The sequence below is a fragment of the Pan paniscus genome, chromosome 1 (genome assembly GCF_029289425.2).
Source record: "Pan paniscus chromosome 1, NHGRI_mPanPan1-v2.0_pri, whole genome shotgun sequence".
Classification (NCBI taxonomy): domain Eukaryota; kingdom Metazoa; phylum Chordata; class Mammalia; order Primates; family Hominidae; genus Pan; species Pan paniscus.
In genome coordinates, this window is record NC_073249.2 from 210,883,331 (window position 1) to 210,901,016 (window position 17,686).

General features: G+C 60.0%; 2 protein-coding genes across 2 annotated transcripts; one reads left to right on the forward strand and one right to left on the reverse strand.

Moving 5' to 3' along the window:
* The first annotated feature begins 962 nt into the window (after window positions 1–962).
* On the forward strand, window positions 963–3,310 carry LOC117979637 (protein FAM131C-like). The gene is made up of 3 exons (XM_034956221.3): window positions 963–1,216; window positions 1,482–1,592; window positions 2,369–3,310. Exons 1-3 carry the CDS (start codon window positions 1,078–1,080, stop codon window positions 2,647–2,649), a joined length of 531 nt encoding a protein of 176 aa, XP_034812112.3. The 5' UTR covers window positions 963–1,077; the 3' UTR covers window positions 2,650–3,310.
* A 466-nt stretch (window positions 3,311–3,776) lies between these two features.
* On the reverse strand, window positions 3,777–17,686 carry LOC100986591 (chloride channel protein ClC-Ka). The gene is made up of 22 exons (XM_003806240.6): window positions 17,448–17,686; window positions 16,168–16,384; window positions 15,752–15,824; window positions 15,086–15,192; window positions 13,877–14,005; window positions 12,914–13,042; window positions 11,556–11,695; window positions 11,198–11,275; window positions 11,036–11,114; window positions 10,388–10,513; window positions 9,918–10,002; window positions 9,705–9,806; window positions 8,979–9,063; window positions 8,528–8,701; window positions 8,027–8,096; window positions 7,752–7,862; window positions 7,153–7,366; window positions 5,985–6,118; window positions 5,537–5,625; window positions 5,302–5,385; window positions 4,572–4,658; window positions 3,777–4,216 (listed from the first exon to the last, which is right to left on the reverse strand). The coding sequence occupies exons 4-22, from the start codon at window positions 15,183–15,185 to the stop codon at window positions 4,169–4,171; spliced, it is 2,064 nt and encodes a 687-aa protein (XP_003806288.1). The 5' UTR covers window positions 15,186–15,192; window positions 15,752–15,824; window positions 16,168–16,384; window positions 17,448–17,686; the 3' UTR covers window positions 3,777–4,168.

Genomic DNA, 17,686 nt, shown 5'->3' on the forward strand with positions numbered 1-17,686 from the left:
GGCTTCGGAGACTAGGGTGACTCCCAGATCTGTGTTGGCAGACTTGGCTAATGACAATCCTGAACCGTTGCTGACAGCCCCTCCATCTTCCACATCCAACTCCTCTCCTCCCAAAGCCCCCGACCCCTCCTCTCTGTCTGCCCAGCCCTTGCCTTGTCTGTTGCTGGGTCCCTGCAGTAACCCCTAATCTTCCAATTGGAGCACTCTTCCTAAACAGCTGTGCCAATTGGTCACTCTCTTGCTCATTACCCTGCTGGGGCTCCCCACTGCGCAAGGAGAACATCTGAGCCCCCCACCTGGTTCTCTCCAACCATGCTCTGGCCCTGATCTGCTCCCAGCTTCTCCTGTCTCCCAGTCCTAGTGTGGACCCCATGTCTCATCCCAGCTAATCCTGGACTCATGCCAGATTCTTCCATGCCTTCATCCTCTTCTCATCTTTGAAATGAAACCTCCAGTCTTGCCTCTATCTGTCCAAACCCAACCCACCTTCAAATTCCAATCCCAGGTCCCCTCTTCCAGAAGCCTTCCCTGCCTGCTCCACCTACCCAGATCTCACCTCCAGCAGAGCTGGCACAGCCACAGAGATGCTCTCTCAGAATGTGTTTAATGGATCATGGAGAAAGCTGGGGGCTCATGAGTGGTCCTTGGGTGGCTCTCCTTGGATGGAAGGGTCTGAACTTGGTCAGAAAGGGAGTGAGGGGTGTGGGCGATCTGGGGAAGAAGCACCCAGTGGGCGGGAACATGGACTGGGAGTAGGATGCTGGGAGGAAATGCGGATGCCAGTGGGTGGGGGCATTGAGGGGAGGGGGCCACAGAGCTCAGAGGGCTCAGGGCAGGAGTGAGCAGGAGGCTTTGCAGGGCGTGAGGAGTTAGATGGGTACAGGCCCCTGGGGAGGTGTGGGGCACTGAGGGAGATCATGGTGCACTGAGGGAATGTGGGGTACAGGCCACTGGGTGGGCCTGAGGCATGGGGGCCAGGCCCTGCGCTGAGCCTTGTGTCAGGACAGTCACCCAGATGCCCTCCATGCCCCAGGGGTGGTGCAGAGCATCAAGGACCACATCACAAAGCCCACGGCCATGGCCCGAGGCCGCGTGGCCCACCTCATCGAGTGGAAGGGCTGGAGTGCCCAGCGGGCAGTCTGGGAGCTGTCCCCAGCTGAGGACGAGCATTACTGCTGCCTCCCGGATGAGCTGCATGAGGCCCGCTTTGCTGCAGGTCAGCGAGGAGGGGGACTGGCCAGGGCTCTGTGGGGGTGAAGCTGGGTCCTTGGGGGGCCCAGGTCACTGCATGGGCATTGTCTGGGCAGGAAAAAATAATGGCATAGGGTGGGTGGGTATTAAGTGAGCACTCTTGACCACTGGGGTGTGGATGGGCAGCCCAGAGAGGTGGCCACCCTCCCGCCTGTCCTGGAGCAGCTCCATCAGGCACTGAGGCCGTCCCCACCCATGCCCCCCTGAGCTGGATCTCGCTGTTCCCCCAGGGGTCGCCGAGCAGTTTGCCATCACAGAGGCCACACTGAGCGCTTGGTCCTCACTGGACGAAGAGGAGCTGCACCCCGAGAACAGCCCCCAGGGCATCGTCCAGCTCCAAGGTACAGCCCAGGGGGCCCGGGGGGCGGGGGTGGGCAGAGTGGAGCTGATTCTGGATGGCTGCCCATCACCAAATGCAGTGTGACCTCGGCCAAGCCCCTTCCTTTTCTCAGCCTAAGTTTCTTCATCTGCAAAATGGGGCAGTGATCCTTGCCTTGCCCATTGCCCAGCAGTGCCAGGAGCAGGAAGGAGAGAGTGAGCACAGTGGGGGCGGGAATCGAGCGCTTACCACACCGAGGGCTGTGCACAAGGCACCTCACAGAATCCTCACAGCAGCCCTAGGGAATGGGTCCTGTTGTCCCCATTTTACAAATAAGGAAACAGAGGCACTCAGAGGTTCAGAAACTTACTCCAAATGACAGCTAGAAGCGTCAGAGCCGGATCTGAAACTCAGCACCAGGCACGAGCAACCACCTTTCTAGAAGCCCAGGTTACTACTGAGGTGACAAGGAGCCTTGGCCCTGGGGGAAGCCTGCACTTAGTCCTCCCGCCCTGAGAGGGACGGGGAGGGGACAGAGGCCCAGGGGAGCACTGGTTGTCCCAGTTCTCAGAGAGCACAGGCTGGCTCCAAGCCCACTCTTAACTCCTCCGTTTACTGCCTGGAGGAGGAACCTGGGACTCAGAGAGTTTTGGTGACTTGACCAAGGTCACAAGGCTCGGCAGTCACACAGCTGGATTTGGAAGCAGGTCTTCTGCCCCTTGCCCTTTCTCACACCCCAGAGAGGGCGAGGAGCCGGATCTGGGACGCCATTCCCCCGTCTCCCCGTTGCTTTTCCAGATCTGGAGAGCATCTACCTTCAGGACAGCCTTCCCAGTGGCCCCTCACAGGATGACAGCCTTCAGGCCTTCTCCTCGCCCAGCCCCTGCCCTGACAACTGTCCCTCACCTGAGGAGCCCCCCAGCACCACTGGCATCCCGCAGCCCCCCAGCCCAGAGCTGCAGCATCGGCGGCGGCTGCCCGGGGCCCAAGGACCCGAGGGTGGGACCCACCTGCCAGGCTCCCTCCCCTCCATGGACAGCGGCTCCCTCTGGGAGGAGGACGAGGTGTTCTATAACTGAGGCGGGGGCTGTGCTGGTCCAGCACCTGCTCTCACCATGACCTCGCCTGGTGGGCAGCCCAGGCATATCTGGACCCCGGGGTCCAGGGCAGGGCATCCCTTGACCCCTCGGGTAGGCACAGGGTAGGTGCGGCAGGGATGGGGCCAGCGCTCATGGTGGCCTCTCTGTGCCTCGGTGGACCTGCCCCAGCAGTGGGAGCCATAACCCCCTCCCCCTTCATTACTTCACTCAGGTGGGCACCTTCCCCTGCAGGGTGTCTGCCCTCAGGGAACTCAAGGACTCTCAGAGACACCAGGGCAGCCTGGCCCAGGGGAGCAACAGCCAGGCCCCCAGGAGGAGAGCCATGGAGAGAACTGAGACCCACTTACAGTGGGGTCTGGGAACCCTGCCTGTACCTGGGGTTCAGTCCCTCCTCACTCTCTCTGTGTGTCTGCCCACCAGCAAAGGTGGGGTGACCACTTCTGGTAGCTAAGCACCTGCTCCCCGGCTCTCCTCACCCAGGACATCTGTCTCTCTGGAGTGTCTGTCTGTCTGTCCCTCCCTCTCTGAACCTGCTTCCTCCGTGTCCCCTGCTCCTCACCCCCGGGAGCCCACTTCCCCTCCTTGCAGCTCCCTCCCATCTCACTCAAGTTTCTCTGAGGACATTAAAGTGGTGGATTCACCCTGGATGACCTTGGCCTGGTCTCTGCTGGGGAAGATGTGACCTTGGGCCCCTGGACAGAGTCCGGAGGGAGTCAGGGGGGATCCTTAACCCCAACACATACACAGCCAGTCAACCTGGGCCACCCAGGCATAGAAGGCTCATGGAGGATGCCCAAGGGTCTGTGGACTCCAGAAGGAGCCACACTTGGGTCCTGGCTTTATGAGCTGTGGCTCAGCCAAGCAGGAGACTAGGGTTTGAGTGACACAGCATCCCACTTATTCATGAGGACAAGCATCATAGACCTGGTGGGAGAACCTCTCTCCCTATCATCTCCCTGCCAAGATGTGGAGCATGAGGAGGAGCCCAGGGGCCCGAGCCTGCAGTGCCCACGTGACCACGGGAAACTCACTCTGGGCCAGCGCAGGTAAGGAGCTCCAGTCCCAGACCAGCAACCTTGCAGCTGAGATGAGGGATGGACAGCAGCTCTGGGAACCAGCTTTATTTTTCTCAGGAGCCTCTCACTGGGAACCAGACAACCCCAGAGGGCATCTGTGCCTGCCCTTGGTGACAGTGTACTCCAATCTCGTCATTCATTAATGTGATGGCCAGTCACTGAGCACCTGGCAGATACTGGTTTTCCATCTTCTCACACTCAGCTCTGCCCAAGGTGGGATTTTTGTCTTTCAAGGCAGGAGCCATCGTCCCACCCAGGATGAGCCATCCTCTTCTGGGCTAGGTTAGAGTTGCCTGTTATGCCAAAGAATGGAGCTGGGCTGGAGGGAGGGGCAGGTGGTGATGGGGGAAGAGAAGCAGGGTCTCAGCCCAACCTCAGTACCAGGGCAGCTGGGGTGCCCTGTTTCATCTTGCTGGGCCGGCTCACTTTGGGGCTGGCGGATTTGTCAGGTTGGAAATTGCTTTCTTCATCTAGAACAGAGAAAGGGGGTGGAAGTGGGGGGGAATGTAAAGGAGGTTGTGAGGGGGGCTCCAGCATTTTTAGTCCCCTAAGGTTCATTTCCGGGCTGAATAGTAGAGCCTGTGCCACCCCATTGCACAGATGGGATCACTGAGGCCGAGAGGGGCAGGCTGGCCACTGGCCAGAAAACAAGGTAGGGGAGCCAGGCCCAGTGGCCAATCTGGGCCAGGAAGAGGGACTCATCAGTATCCTCTGAATCCCCCCAGGTTTGGATGGGAGCATGCTGGTGTCCCCCCACCTCCCCACCTCCCCAGCCTTCTCAGGCATGGGTCCCCTGCTTTGCTCTGCCCCCCGGGACCCTGGTACCTCTACCCAGGACACGCAGCCCACAGCTCTGCCCCGCGATGTCACGAAGAGGGACTGAAGGTTCAACAGCTTAAAGAGGTTTTGTGCCTGGATGGGGGATTGTTAGGAAACACTGGAGGGTAGATGGCGCCCAGCCCACCCTCTAGCCCACTCTGCCAGGCCTCTGAGCCAGGAAGAGGGGCGGGGCCTGATATGTGTGGGAGGCAAGAGACCCAGGCCTGCAATGTCCAGTGTGGGCCACTGGGGGATGCCAGAGTCCACTCAAGGGTCTGGGCGGGGCTGCAAGTGGACAGGACCCAACATCCAGCACCCTCCAGCAGCACAGAGGGGGCGGGGCCACCTCCAGGTCCCCTGTCAGCCTCCGCCCTTGCCCCATCCTTGTGTCAGGCTCTGTCTCAACTGGCTACATAATTTGTCCAAGATCACACAGGCAAAATGGGGTGGACCTGAAATTGAAACGCACGTGTGCCTTGGTGCAACTCCACTGTCTTTCTCCACCCAGAGACTTCCATTTGCCAAGCCCCCCAATTCCCTCATCTCTCTGCATCATCCCCGCAACCCTGGCAGTGAGGGGCGACGGCAGGAGCTGCCCTGTCCAGGCCCAGGAGGAGCAGGAAGCAGGATAAGACGGGCGGGGCGGGGTTGGGACGGGAGGCTGGAGCCTGAGCTCCTCATCAGCTCTTGCCCTGCCCCAGGGGCCTCGTGTGTCACACTCCCCAATACTTGTTACCTGGTGCAAGGTGGTCTCTGAGAATAGCGTCAGGGTCACTGGTTCCGTGGGGCAGCCCCTGGCCAAGATGTCCTGGAGACACTGCTGGGGGTGGGGAAGGGTTATGGGTGCAGGGCCGGCCTCCCCAGGATGCCTCTCTCAGACCACCTCTCCCTCAGGAGATCAGCGGGTCCCTCCCCTCCCATCCCGGCTGACCCACCCCCGCCCCATCCCCACGCCCCTCAGGAGTAACCACCTGGTGTCCTGGAGCCCTGGAAGGAGGCTCAGCCTGGAGGGCCTGCACCAGCTGGGCCCTCTGCACGATGCCTACCAGGATCTGGGACTCTGGCAAGTAGAGAGGGAGAGGGAGGGAGGTGCATTATGAAGAAACAGGCCTGAGGGCCAAGCTTCCGGAAGACCCTGGTGGTGTCCCCATGCTCCTACCCCAGCAGCTGCCCAGGGACTGCCTTACAAGCACCCGGCCGACTCTCTTTAGACATGTCAACCACCCCAAGGGAGGGTGGCCATGATTTCCATTTTACTGATGAGGAAACTGAGGCTCAGGCGAAGTGACTTGCCCAAGGTCACACAGTTGGTTGCTAAGTCACAGAGCCTGGATGCAGATCCTGTCTGCCTGACAGGTTCAAGAAGGAGGCAGACGGCATCCCCTACCCCCGACTTCCTCCTTCCTTCCGGCTGGGCACCTGTGCTCTCCACCAGGGGATACTCGGCCACGTCTGTGGAGGTCACAACCTTGACCACCTCCTCCAGCGGCGTGTCCTTGGCCAGTGTGGTGATGCTGTGGTTCATGAAGTGCTCCACCCTCACATGGTGGGAGCTGCAGGCAGAGGGGCTCCCATCAGGTCCCGGAGTCGGGGATGTCAGACCCAGGCCGGCAAGGGGATCTGGGGGGAGCTTTGCTTGAACCAGGGACCCACGGCTCTGGAATGTGGGCAGGGCTGGAGAGGTTCCTGGAATGAGGGACTCCTAGAACCCACAGTGGGAGGAAACCTGGGGACCACATTACTGATGGCCCAGTTCCAAATCCCCAGCCCCCTGGTCCCCCATGTCCCCCAGACCAGCTCCACTTGGGTCTTGTCCCACCTTGGACAGAGCTGAGTGTGAGATGACGGAAAACCAGTATCTGCCAGGTGCTCAGGGACTGGCCATCCCTTAATGAATAATGAGATTGGAGTACAGACCCAGCAGCCTTCCCTGGATAATTCCATTTGATTATAAAAGTATATGTCACCCCCAAGGAAAAACTTGGAAGGTTGAAAATCACTGGTATAAACAGCCCCATTTTCCCGATGGGGAAACAGGTTCAGAGCAAGGCAGCAGCTTGCTTGTGTTTGGAGCGGGGCCTCCGACTCGGATTCTCAGAGCCTCTTTGGTCTGCTTTTCTGGCACCAGAAGCTGCTCTGGTCCATCTGGTTGAGTGAGGACTTCAAAGCCCATTTCCATTCTCGTTCCACCTCCTGCTCCCAAAGTCCCAGCAAGGACAGCAGGAGTGGGGAGAGGGGAGGAGACCTCTCAGATCTGGTGCTGACTCTCTGTGTCACCTGGAGCAAGACACGGCACTTCTCTGAGCTCCGGTTTCCTCAATCTGTACACGGGGCAATACTCATCCTCCTGCTGTGAAGCCCAGCTGACCCCTAGACAGACACTGAGGCCTCAAGGCCAAGGACTTGCCCAAGGTCACCCGGGGCACTGGGGAGAGTGGAGATGAGAACACAGCTGTGTGTCAGCCCCTCCCAGCCCCCATGTCCGAGGTCAGCTGCGGTGGCGTTTCTTTTTGGAGGTGCCCTCCACCCCCAGCCAAGCCCAAACAATGTGACCCCCTTCAGTCAGCCTGAGGTGGGCACCACTCACCCGATGTTGCGGCCCAGAATCCGTGGCAGGTATGGCAGCTTCTTGACAATGATGGTGCCATCATAGAAGGAGGGCTGGCAGCTCTGTGCAATGGCGTTGGCTGCCAGCACCGCCATCAGCACGGGCAGTGCATGCACTATCTGGCCGGTCAGCTCAAAGGCCAGCAGCGCCGTGGAGATGGTGTGGGTCACAGCCCCTGAGAAGGCCGCAGCCCCTGCCGGGGCAGAGCCACACAGGTCGGCTCAGGCCAGGAGCCAGGGGCCAGCCTGATGTGAGGGAATAACTAGCCTGGCTGCTGCCAGGGGCTAGGGTGGGAATTGTAAGAGGCCACAGCCTGGGCACTGTGGGAAGTGCCCCAAGGCCTGGGCTTGGTGAGAAGAGAGGGATAAGGGAGGCCACAGGGCTGGGGACAGGAGCCACGAGGGAGTGATGGGCCCCGGGGAATGGTGGGGCTCAGGAGGGACAGACCCCCATGAGGGGTAGGGGGTTCACTGGAGGACTCAGTGACTGCTCCGTGCCCTGGGGAACCACCAGCCAATTCTCCAGGTCCAGCCCAGCCCCACGACATTGCCCACCCAGCAGGGCCCTGACCCACTCACCTGCGAGAGCATACCCCCCAGGCATGATGGGATTGGTAACCCCTCCAGCCACAATGCCCTCAGGGAAGGCGACAGCAAGAGCCTCTCCCAAGAGGCGCCCGATGGCAGCTCCTGGCCACAGACTTAGGGTGAGGGGGAGCCAGGCTGACCAGGCCCCCACAGCCCTCCATCCCTGAAGACCATCCTTAGTACCACCCGGGAAGAAGGTGAACCAGGATGCATGGCCCTGCCCCAAGAACCCCAAAACTCTCAGAACCTCAGGACCCCAGACTCACCAAGGATAAAGATGGGCATGAAGTACCCGGCAGGCATGGGGATGGTGGTGGCCAGAATCAGCATCCAGAACTGCGGGAAGGGGGAGCCCAGGGCAGAGGTTAGAGGCCGCTGGGCAAGGTGTGGACAAGAGAAGACAGGACAGGGGACAGGGGAGTGTCCTACAGAGAAAGAGGGTGCCAGCCATGCACCCACTGCCAGAGTCTGGCATTAGGGGAGGGTCCTCACCCTGAGAAATGCCCACTGTATGCCTGGCACTGTGCCAGGTACATTCCTTTCTTCCTTCTCAGCCTTCCCAGTAACCACCTCATTTTAAAGATGAGAAGACTGAGGTCCAGAGACCTGAAGCCACTTATCCAGGACCATGCAGTGGGCAGGGGGCACAGAAGGAAGTGTGGGTGGAAGGCCTGGCCTCCATGCCACCAGGTGCAGGGAGGCACCCCCGCCCCTCCCCACCAGAGCTGGTCCCGGCTCTGTGCACACCTGGGGACCAGGGGGCCCACCTTCATAACTAGGAAGAAGGCAAGGGTCCCAAAGATGGTGAACTGCGGGTGGTACCATTCCCACCAAAGGTGCTGGGGGTCGAGCTCCTCGGGCCAGGGTGGGCTGGAGTTCTGGGTCATCAGCACCCAGGAGTGGTTGTCGAACAGCGAGTCCAGATGCTGCTTCATGGACAGCTGTGGCGGGGCAGGTGGGAACTGGACATGAGGGGCCTCCAGCGGCAGACCCCAGCCTCCCCCGCACCACCTGACCCCGCCTGGAATCCTCCTCTACCACTTCCCAGCGGGGGGCCTTGGGCAGGGCTCTGACCTCCCAGAGCCATGGTCTCCTTATCTGCAGAATGATGCCCAGGTGTCACCCTGGCGGGGTGCTGAGGGGATTACGTGAGACACATGCAAAGGGGAAAACAAATGGGGGTTCCCACTCCTGCCAACCCCGCTCAAGACCCCTTACCCGAGAAGCTAGGAAGTGGCCCACACCAGGCGGGTAGGTGATGGAGGCGAGAAGCAAGGTGGCCAGAGCGGAGTACACAGGCTTGCTGTGGGGGGTGGGTGAGCTCTAGGGCTGGCCCTCCCTTTCCTACATCCCGAGGAGAGGGAAGCAGGACCTGGTCCAGGCAGCAGCAGAGCTCCCCACCTGGGGGCTGATACCGAGGCAAGGACTGGTGAGGAGGAAGGGCGGGAGCAGGGAACATGGCCCCCTCCAGTGGGTAGAACCCGTGGGGTGAGCCCCTCAACTGGGTATGACTGAGGGCAGAGGAATCACGCAGGAGATTGAGAGGAGAATTGGGGCAGAGGCAGGCTAGGAGGGAGGAGAGAGTGGGCCGGGCCGGGGCGGGCCATGTGCATCTCCGGGGCAGGAGGGCTGGCCAATGCCAAGGCCAACGCCAGGGGCCACACAAGGTTTGAAGGGGCACAGGGTTTGGGGCTCAGTGAGGGGGTGGGGTTTCGCTGAGAGATTGTAGAATGAAGGAGGGATGGGGGTTCAATGTGGGGTTCGTAGCCCAGTAAGGAAGGGGGGACAGTGACTGTGGGGACTTGGAGAGGGTTGTTAGATGCTCCATGGGCTAGGGAGGGATTTAGGGGCTCAGTGGGAGGATGGGGGTGGGGCTTTCTACATAAGATCTGGAGTCCACAAGGGGCTCACTGAGATGTCCCCAGCCCCTAGCCCAGAGCCTACCTAGTAGCCAGCAGTTTGGAGCTGAACCGATTGGTCCTGATGAAGCTGAGGAAGGTTCGCTGACAGAAGAGGTAAGCACAGCTCAGGATGCCGCAGATGCCACTGCGGGGTGAAGGGAGGTAAGAGCAGAGCCTGACCTCAGTACCAGGGGCCGCAGTCCAGGCCTAGGGGGAATGCCTTTTGGACTCTCAGGGGACCAAGGCACTCACTCACCCCAGCGCCACAAAAAAGAAGATCTCAGGCAGGTCGAAGGGAACGTCCACCCGGAAACTGGTCTTGTAGAGGGAGGTGATGGTCTCTGGGGAAGGAGGGCAGTGGGGAGCCAAGATGGCGCTCCCACCCTACTCAAACTCAAGTCCCAGACTAACAGCCCAGGGTGGAGGGGGTGCCAGGTCCTGACTCGGAATCTGTGTCCTGGCATTCCAGGCCCCCACAACCAGGCTCCTGCCTCCCTGCCCAGCCTCATCCCTTCTACCCTCAGGGCCCCTTGCCCCTCAACACAGGTCAGGGGCTCAACACAGGTCAGCCCCTTCCATCCTCCCAGAAGGAGGTGGGAACAGGGAGGAGGGAAAAGAGGGAGAGAGAGGGAAGGGAAGAGCAAGAGATGTACACAGAGGAGAAAGGAGGTCTCCCTCGCCCCGGCCCCCAGGCAGGGCCAGGGTCAGGCAGCCCAGGGGGCTCACCCTGCTCGCTGTTGAAGACCGCCAGGAGCCGGAACATGAAGGCCCCGCAGGTGGCCGCAAAGAAGCCCCTCCAGTAATCCCAGACAGAGAAGTGGGAAGACATGACCTCGATGCTGAACAGGACGCCTGGGGGCGACACTGATCTCAGGTGGGCCCCCACCCCCACCCACCTGTGGCTGTAGGGCCCCCTCCCCCATCTCGCCTCCTCCCTGAGCCATCTGTCCTGCTGTCCTACAGCCCGGACAGGGACAGACAGAAGGGGAGGGCAGGGCATGCGCCCTGGGCGGGGAGGACCCCGCTGCCCAGGGATCCATCCAGCCTGGAATGCAGGTGTGCGCCCTCTCACTATCGGGTGGGAACGGTTTGATCCCCATTTTACAGAGGAGGAAGCTGCGCTCAGAGAGGCCAAGGGGCCAGTGGATTTCAAACCCAAGTCTGTGTATTGTTACCCTGAAGCCTCTCAGCACCACCCAACCACCCGCCCCACCCCGCCGCCCCCGGGGGGTGGCTATACCCAAGGCGGGGCTGAAGTGAGAACAAGAATGAGCCCCATCCCCTCCTCCAGGCTCTCAGCTGGGCCGAGGGAGCCCAGGGTGTGAGGGGAGGAGCTTGAGGGACCCAGGGGGCGGGGCATGAGGGGGGTCTCACCGCTGAAGGGAGCTGCGAAGACTGTGGCCACGCCCACTGCCGCCGCTGCCACCAGCATTTCGTTTTGCTTGCTCTTGTTCTGGGGGATCCGAGTCCAGGGCTCAGAGTCAGCCCCCTCCCTGCCCACTCCCATTTCTCCAAGGAAGCCCCCGAGTCCCTAACCTCAGGCTCCCCGATGGTCGTGGTGCGCACACGGCCCAGGTAGGCAGCGATCATTACAGACAGGTGCACGAAAGGGCCCTGCAGAGGGAAGGGTGGGCCCAGGTGAGGGCAGCAGAGACAGTCTCACCCCGAGGCATCCCCACCACACCCCCTCCTCCATCTCCCCAACCCCCAGGGCTGTCCTCAGGTAGCTTTTGTCACACTGGGGACCTGGCCTGGCTCTTCCCCTAAGACTGAGCTCCCTGAAGGCAGGCACTGGCCTGAGTCTGCTCTGACCCAGCTTTGGTGGGGTATGGGGGAGAGCTGGGGCAGGGTTGGGTGGGCGGGGTGGCTGGGGTGCCCTCACCCCTGCCCATACCACTTTGCCCAGGAACAGGGTGCTGCCGGTGGCCAGGGTGCAGGAGAGGCCCACCACCTTGGCCCCAAAGTTCTTGATATCCAGGTAGTCCTCCAAGATCACACCCGCCAACATGGTCTTCAGCTCCGGGATTCCAGAACCTTAGCCAGAGAGGACAGGAACAAGTAGGGGACAATCTCTAAATTAAAACTCTGTGCCAGGCGCAGTGGCTCACGCCTGTAATCCCAGCATTTTGGGAGGCCGAGGCAGGCGGATCACGAGGTCAGGAGTTCGAGACCAGCCTTGCCAACATGGTGAAACCCCATCTCTACTAAAGATACAAAAAATTAGCCGGGCATGGTGGCGGGTGCCTGCAGTCCCAGCTACTTGGGAGGCTGAGGCAGGAGAATTGCTTGAACCTGGGAGGCAGAGGTTGCAGTGAGCCAAGATTGTGCCATTGCACTCCACCCTGGGCAACAAGAGTGAAACTCCATCTCAAAAACAAACGAGCAAACAAACAAAAAAAACTCTCATAACTCTACCTGCACAGTGTTTTCACATTATGATTTTTTGTTTTTTCCTTTGAGACAGGGTATCACTCTATTGTCCAGGCTGGAATGCAGTGGTTCGATCTTGGCTCATTATAACCCCGACTTCCTCAGGCTCAAAAGTGATCCTCCCACCTCAGCCTCCCAAGTAGCTGGGACTACAGGCAGGCACCACCACACCTGGCTAACTTTTTGTTGTGGTGGTTGTTTTTTATTTTTTGTAGAGATGGGGTTTCACCATGTTGTCCAAGCTGGTCTTGAACACCTGGGATCAAGCGATCCACCCACCTCCCAAAGTGCTGGGATTATAGACTGAGTCACTGCACCTAGCCCTATTATGATCACGCAGAACCCTCAGAGGTTAGGATGCATAAACTCATTTTGCAGATTTGGATGCTAGAGTCAGAGAGGAATGCGAGTTGTCCACGTTCCTCCCACTGGGACTGGCAGATGGCTGTGTCAGGATGGGGGAGCTCTGAACAGAACCTCAGGCCACCACTGAGTGAGCCTGGAGCTCCCCTCTGCTGGCCTGGAGCTGGAGGAAGGGCTGAGTGGCCTGGGGGAGCGGCACCTCCTCCATGGGCCCCTTCCTGGCACCAGCACAGGCCCCGCAGGGCAATCTCCTTCCAAGGAGCCCTTGGAAAGTGAGTAGGGCCAGCAGTGACCCAAGAGTCAAGATCTGGCCTTCTTGCTGTGTGCCTTCAGGCAAGCCACATAACTCTTCTGGGCTTGAGAAATGAGGCTACAGCTTCCCGATTCCCCCCATCAGAAGCCCCCTGGGATCTGAGAAGGTTTTGGCAGTGGGCACTGGCGTGGCGACCGTGGACTCACCTCCAGAGGAGGGCGTGATGCTCTGGGAGAAGCCCGAGGAGAAAGAGATGAGGGCCACAGGGTACACAGTCCAGGAAAGATACCGGAGCAGGTGGCTGTCCCCAATCTCCCCGTACAGCCACTGGTGTGCTGGGGACAGCCGCCTATCAGGGAGGCACCCACAGCCTCTGCAGCCCTCGGGGCCAGACGCTGTGGTGCCCACTTACTGACCAGGAAATGGAGTCACGAAGAGGGGAGGACCAGGCCATACAGTGAGGGGCAGACCCCCAAGAAAAGGCAGGAGTACGACCCTGGGTCCATATCCCAGGTTTACTACTGCCTAGCTGAGTGACCTTGGGCAAGCCACTCAGCCTCTCTGAGCCTCAGTTTCCCCATCTGCCAAGTGGGCTAGTGATGGGCTCTTCCTCACAGACTCATTGAAGACTAAAGACATTAAAGACTAAAGGGCCACTGAGAACTACATGACACAGGTGTGAAGCACCAAACACCGTAACACCATAGTAGGTGCTGCTTCTGGCAGCTGAGGGTCTCCAGAGAAAATTTCTTAGACCCTTCCTGCCCACACCCCCTCTTCCAGGGAGGCCTCAGGGTGGAGGCAGGCTGCTGAGGGAGCAGGGGGAAGACTCCAAGTTTGGTGATCTAGGCAAGTGTCCCCACTCCTGCCCCAAGGCACGGAGGAGGGAAGGAGAAGGAACGGGGTGGCTGGAAGAGGAGGCAGAGAGCTCAGAGGAGGAAGCGCTCTTGGGAATATTCAGGTCTCTCTTCCTTGTGCGGCTGAGGAGACTGAGGCCCAGAGAGGGGCAGGAGCCTGCCCAGGATCACAGAGCAAATCAGGAGTAGAGCCAGAGCCCTCCCCGCACCCAGGTCCGTCCCTGCACCGCTGCACTTGGCGGCCCATCTGGTATCCCCAGAGCGTGCCTAGAATCCCTTGGCCCAGAGCAGCACCTGCCAGGGAAGAGTTACCTCGGACCACATGCCCGATGGCAAAGTTCATGGCATAGCTGACCAGGGCCATGAGCACCCCGAGGGTCATCAGGAAGTACCAGTCTTCACCCAGGCGGAACAGCTTCTGCTTTAGCCACTCCAGGCCACCTGGGGCAGGGTATCGGAGTCCCAGCTTATGTTGGGGCAAGGGGCACAGACAGCCCCTTCCCTGGAGGTCTGCTTGGCTCCAGGCAGGGAGGACCCTGGTAGTTGAGTCTGGGGTAGTCCTGAGGGGGCCCCGCCTGAGTCAGAGAGGAATGCAAGTTGTCCATGTTCCTCCCACTGGGACTGGCAGATGGCTGTGTCAGGATGGAGGAGCCCTGAACAGAACCTCAGGCCACCACTGAGTGAGCCTGGAGCTACCCTCTGCTGGCCTGCCTCACACTGGGGGCTGGGCAGGATTTGTGGCAGGTGACAGTGGTGGCACAGTGGATGCCAGGACTGCTGCCCCTGCCAGAAGGCCTTTGACCTGTCCACTCTCCCCACCCGTGCCTGTACTGGGAGGTTCCTGGGGGACAGGGAGTGTGGAGGGGGCTGGCAGCTACAGCTTTCACCTGCATCCCTGCAGGATCCATAGCTTAGAGAGCACCAGGGTCTAGCAGACTCCTGCGTGTCCCAGGGCCTGTGGCGCCAGGTATCCTCTGGGTCCCCAGCAATGCCCCTGGCCCGCTGGCTGCAGCCCAGCCTGGGAGCTGGCCCTCACTGGCTGTGGGCACCAGCCACTGGCGCTGCACTTAGTCTCCTTCTGTGGTCCCTACTTGCTCTGCCCCATAGCTGAGGGGACAGTCAGGTCTCAAAGTGAACAAGGCACATGGGGCTCCAAGGAAGGGTGCCAAGTGCAGGCTGCCCCAGCCCCTTGCTGTGGCCCCAGCTGTCCCAGCAGCTAACCCCCACATCCCCTCATTGACACAGGTAGGTGAGGGAGAGGCCTGGGTGGAGGATGGGCACAGTGACCAGGCCCTGGGCTGTATCCCCCGAAAGGCAGAGGGCAGATGCCCAGCCCATCTGACCCACAGACAGCTGGACAGACAGGCCCCTTCCCTCCCTGCCACCCAGGAGACTTTGGGCAGTCATGTCCTGGACAAATGACAGGAGGGTGGTTCCTGGGCAGAGAGGTGGGGTGGGAGCCAGGCAGGAATGATGTCCTGAGTGGTCCCCCGGGGGAAAGGAAGAGGACCTGGCTCTCACCTCGGATGCCTCGGCGGATGTGGGGACAGGGGCCCCACAGCTCCTGCAGAGTCACAGGGTCCCCTGAGGAGCCCTCACGCAGCCCCACCAACTCCTCCATCAGGCCCCTGGAGAAGCGGATGGAGGGAAGGACCCGGGTGAGCTGCTGCACATCCTCGCGCTGCCTCTAGGCCCTTCCAGTGCTCTCCCCACCCAAATGAAGAGGAAGGATTGTGCGTGTGCGTGTGTGTGTGTGTGTATCACACTAGGTCTCTGTGTGCCCTCATCCCTGAGTTTCCGTCACTGAGGGTGTGTGCCTGTGTGTGTCATTTTGTGGGATGAGGGTGGGATTCCTAGGTGTCCCCCTGTGTCCAGCAGCAGACTGTGGACACTGCTCCCACCCTCCTGGGTCGCTTGGCGCTTCCACTACTGGGAGCAGTCTCTGCCCAGGGCTGTGACTCTCTCACTGCAGAGTCCCATGGATGGCTCCGACTCTCCCTGCCAATCTCGGAGCACCCTCCTTTCTCCCCGACAGCTCAGGCCACAGAGGCAGGAAAACCCCAGGACCAGAAGGAGGCCTCTGCAAAGCCAAAGTGAGGTGCTGGCTGCTGCCCCTACCATCCCCTATGCCCTGCCTGCCTGGCCCTTCCAGGTTCATACCCCAGTCCACGCCCAGAGACCCCTCACCTGTCAGTCCTCCTGCTGTGGCTGAACTGGCCCTCCTCTCACAGAGCCTCCTTTGCTCCCAGCTCCAGTGCACCTGGACAGGTATATGCTCTACCAATCATCATTCTCTCCCTGCCACCCCCGCCTCCCCGCCGGCCGGGGTTTATCGTGGAGATTAAAAACGTCCTTGACAAACCAACCAGAACTGTGGAGGCCAGAGCTGTGCAGGGCAGAACTGCCAAGAGAGAAGGGGAGCAGGCCTCTCAGGGCCCAGGGGTCTCAGAGCTGGACATGGAAGGTTTGGAAAAGCACAGAGGGAGAGGGGAGGAGGCTGGGCAGGGAAGGAGAAGGCAGGGGGGCAAAGGTGAGTGGGGCCAGCATGACCACAGCCTCCCTGTGTGCCAGGTAGAGAGTCAGCCTTCCCCCATATTAATTACCCTGAGTGCCCGCGGAAATCCCACGAGGCAGGCAGCATGATTCCGTTGTAGAGAAATGGTGTCTCAGGGAGGTGGGGCTGCCTGTCTAAGATCACGGAGGCCGAGGCAGAGCCAGGATTCCCAGCCCAGGTTTGCCTGGCTCCAAAGCCCGCAGGCTGTGCCACACGGTCCCATCCTGATGACCCATCTTGTCCAGGGCTGGCGAGGAGGCCGACACCTGGGGCAAGGCAGTGAATTGGGGTCAGGAACTCGGACTTGATCCTGTGTCCAGACCCTCCAGGCTCAGGAAATGCCTCTCAAAGCACACATCCAAGGGCCAGCGGCTCTGGTGGGGACTTCTGGGTAATTCCACAGAGTTTGTCCCACCCCAACAGAGGATGGCAGCACAGGTGTGAGGGGACATGGCGAGGAACAAGCACGTGCCGTGTGCCTGCGACATGTCAGGAGCGTCACATCTGTAGCTCAAGTCCTCCTCCCCACACCCTGTGAATGGGGAGAGCCTCGCCTTTTTGTAGATGGTCAGAGAGGTGAGTCACTCATCCAAGGTCACACAGCAGAGGCTGAACCCAGCCCCACACTGTGCAGCTCTTCCCCTGCCCGAAGCTCCTCCAGCTCCTGAGGCTGAACCAGGGCAATGGTTTGGGCACAGAACAGAAGAGTTGCGTCTGATGCCACTTTTGGGCAAGAGGTTGGGGACAATTGCCTCCAGTCCCACCCAGACAAAGCCACCCTCTGAAGCTTATGATGGCCCTTGGATGATTGTTAAAATCTGGGACCCTGGGCCACCCTTTGCCCCTAGATGCCAGGCAAGTCAAATCAAAATCGAAGATGTGTGTTGTGGGAGGTGGGATGGGAGTTGCCACTCTGTATGGACTCGAGCCCACCTTCACCTTGACCACCCCGACCTGTTGACTCTGCACAGCACCAGAACTGGCTGCCCTGTCAACATCCCGATTTCCAGTGTCTGGTCTGGGGCAGCTGCTGGCTACTGTCCCACAGCCAGCACTGCACGTCCACATCCACCCTCACCCCCCAGCCCTGTGTGCACCAGGAGGCTGAGAAGAGGGCAGCCAGGGTGGCTCAGCAGGATGACGGGTTTGAAGCCAGCACAGCTCTGCTAACCCTAACTCTTTCATCAACTAGAGCCTCAGTTTCCTCTTCTGTATGATGAGGTGAGCCTGGAAGCAGGGGCCTGTCTCTGCCTTATTCATCTCTGAGTCCTTCAGAGCCTAGAACAGTGCCCAGCACCTATTTATAGCAAGGTTTCAATGAATACCTACTGAGTGATGAGGGCTTCATCACTGGCCTATGAGCTGGCTGTGTGGGGAGCTGATGGGAAGAGATGCGAGGTCCCTTCCCCAGATCCCAAATCAAAATCCTGCGGTCCAAGGAAAGGGTCTGTGTTTGTGAAAAGCTCTCCTGGGTGACTGGGATTCAAAGGACTGCATCATCTTTGTAGCTCCTTCTGTCTCTGTGATCTGAAAGTAGAGGCAGGAGAATGGCCTTGATGACCTTTTGA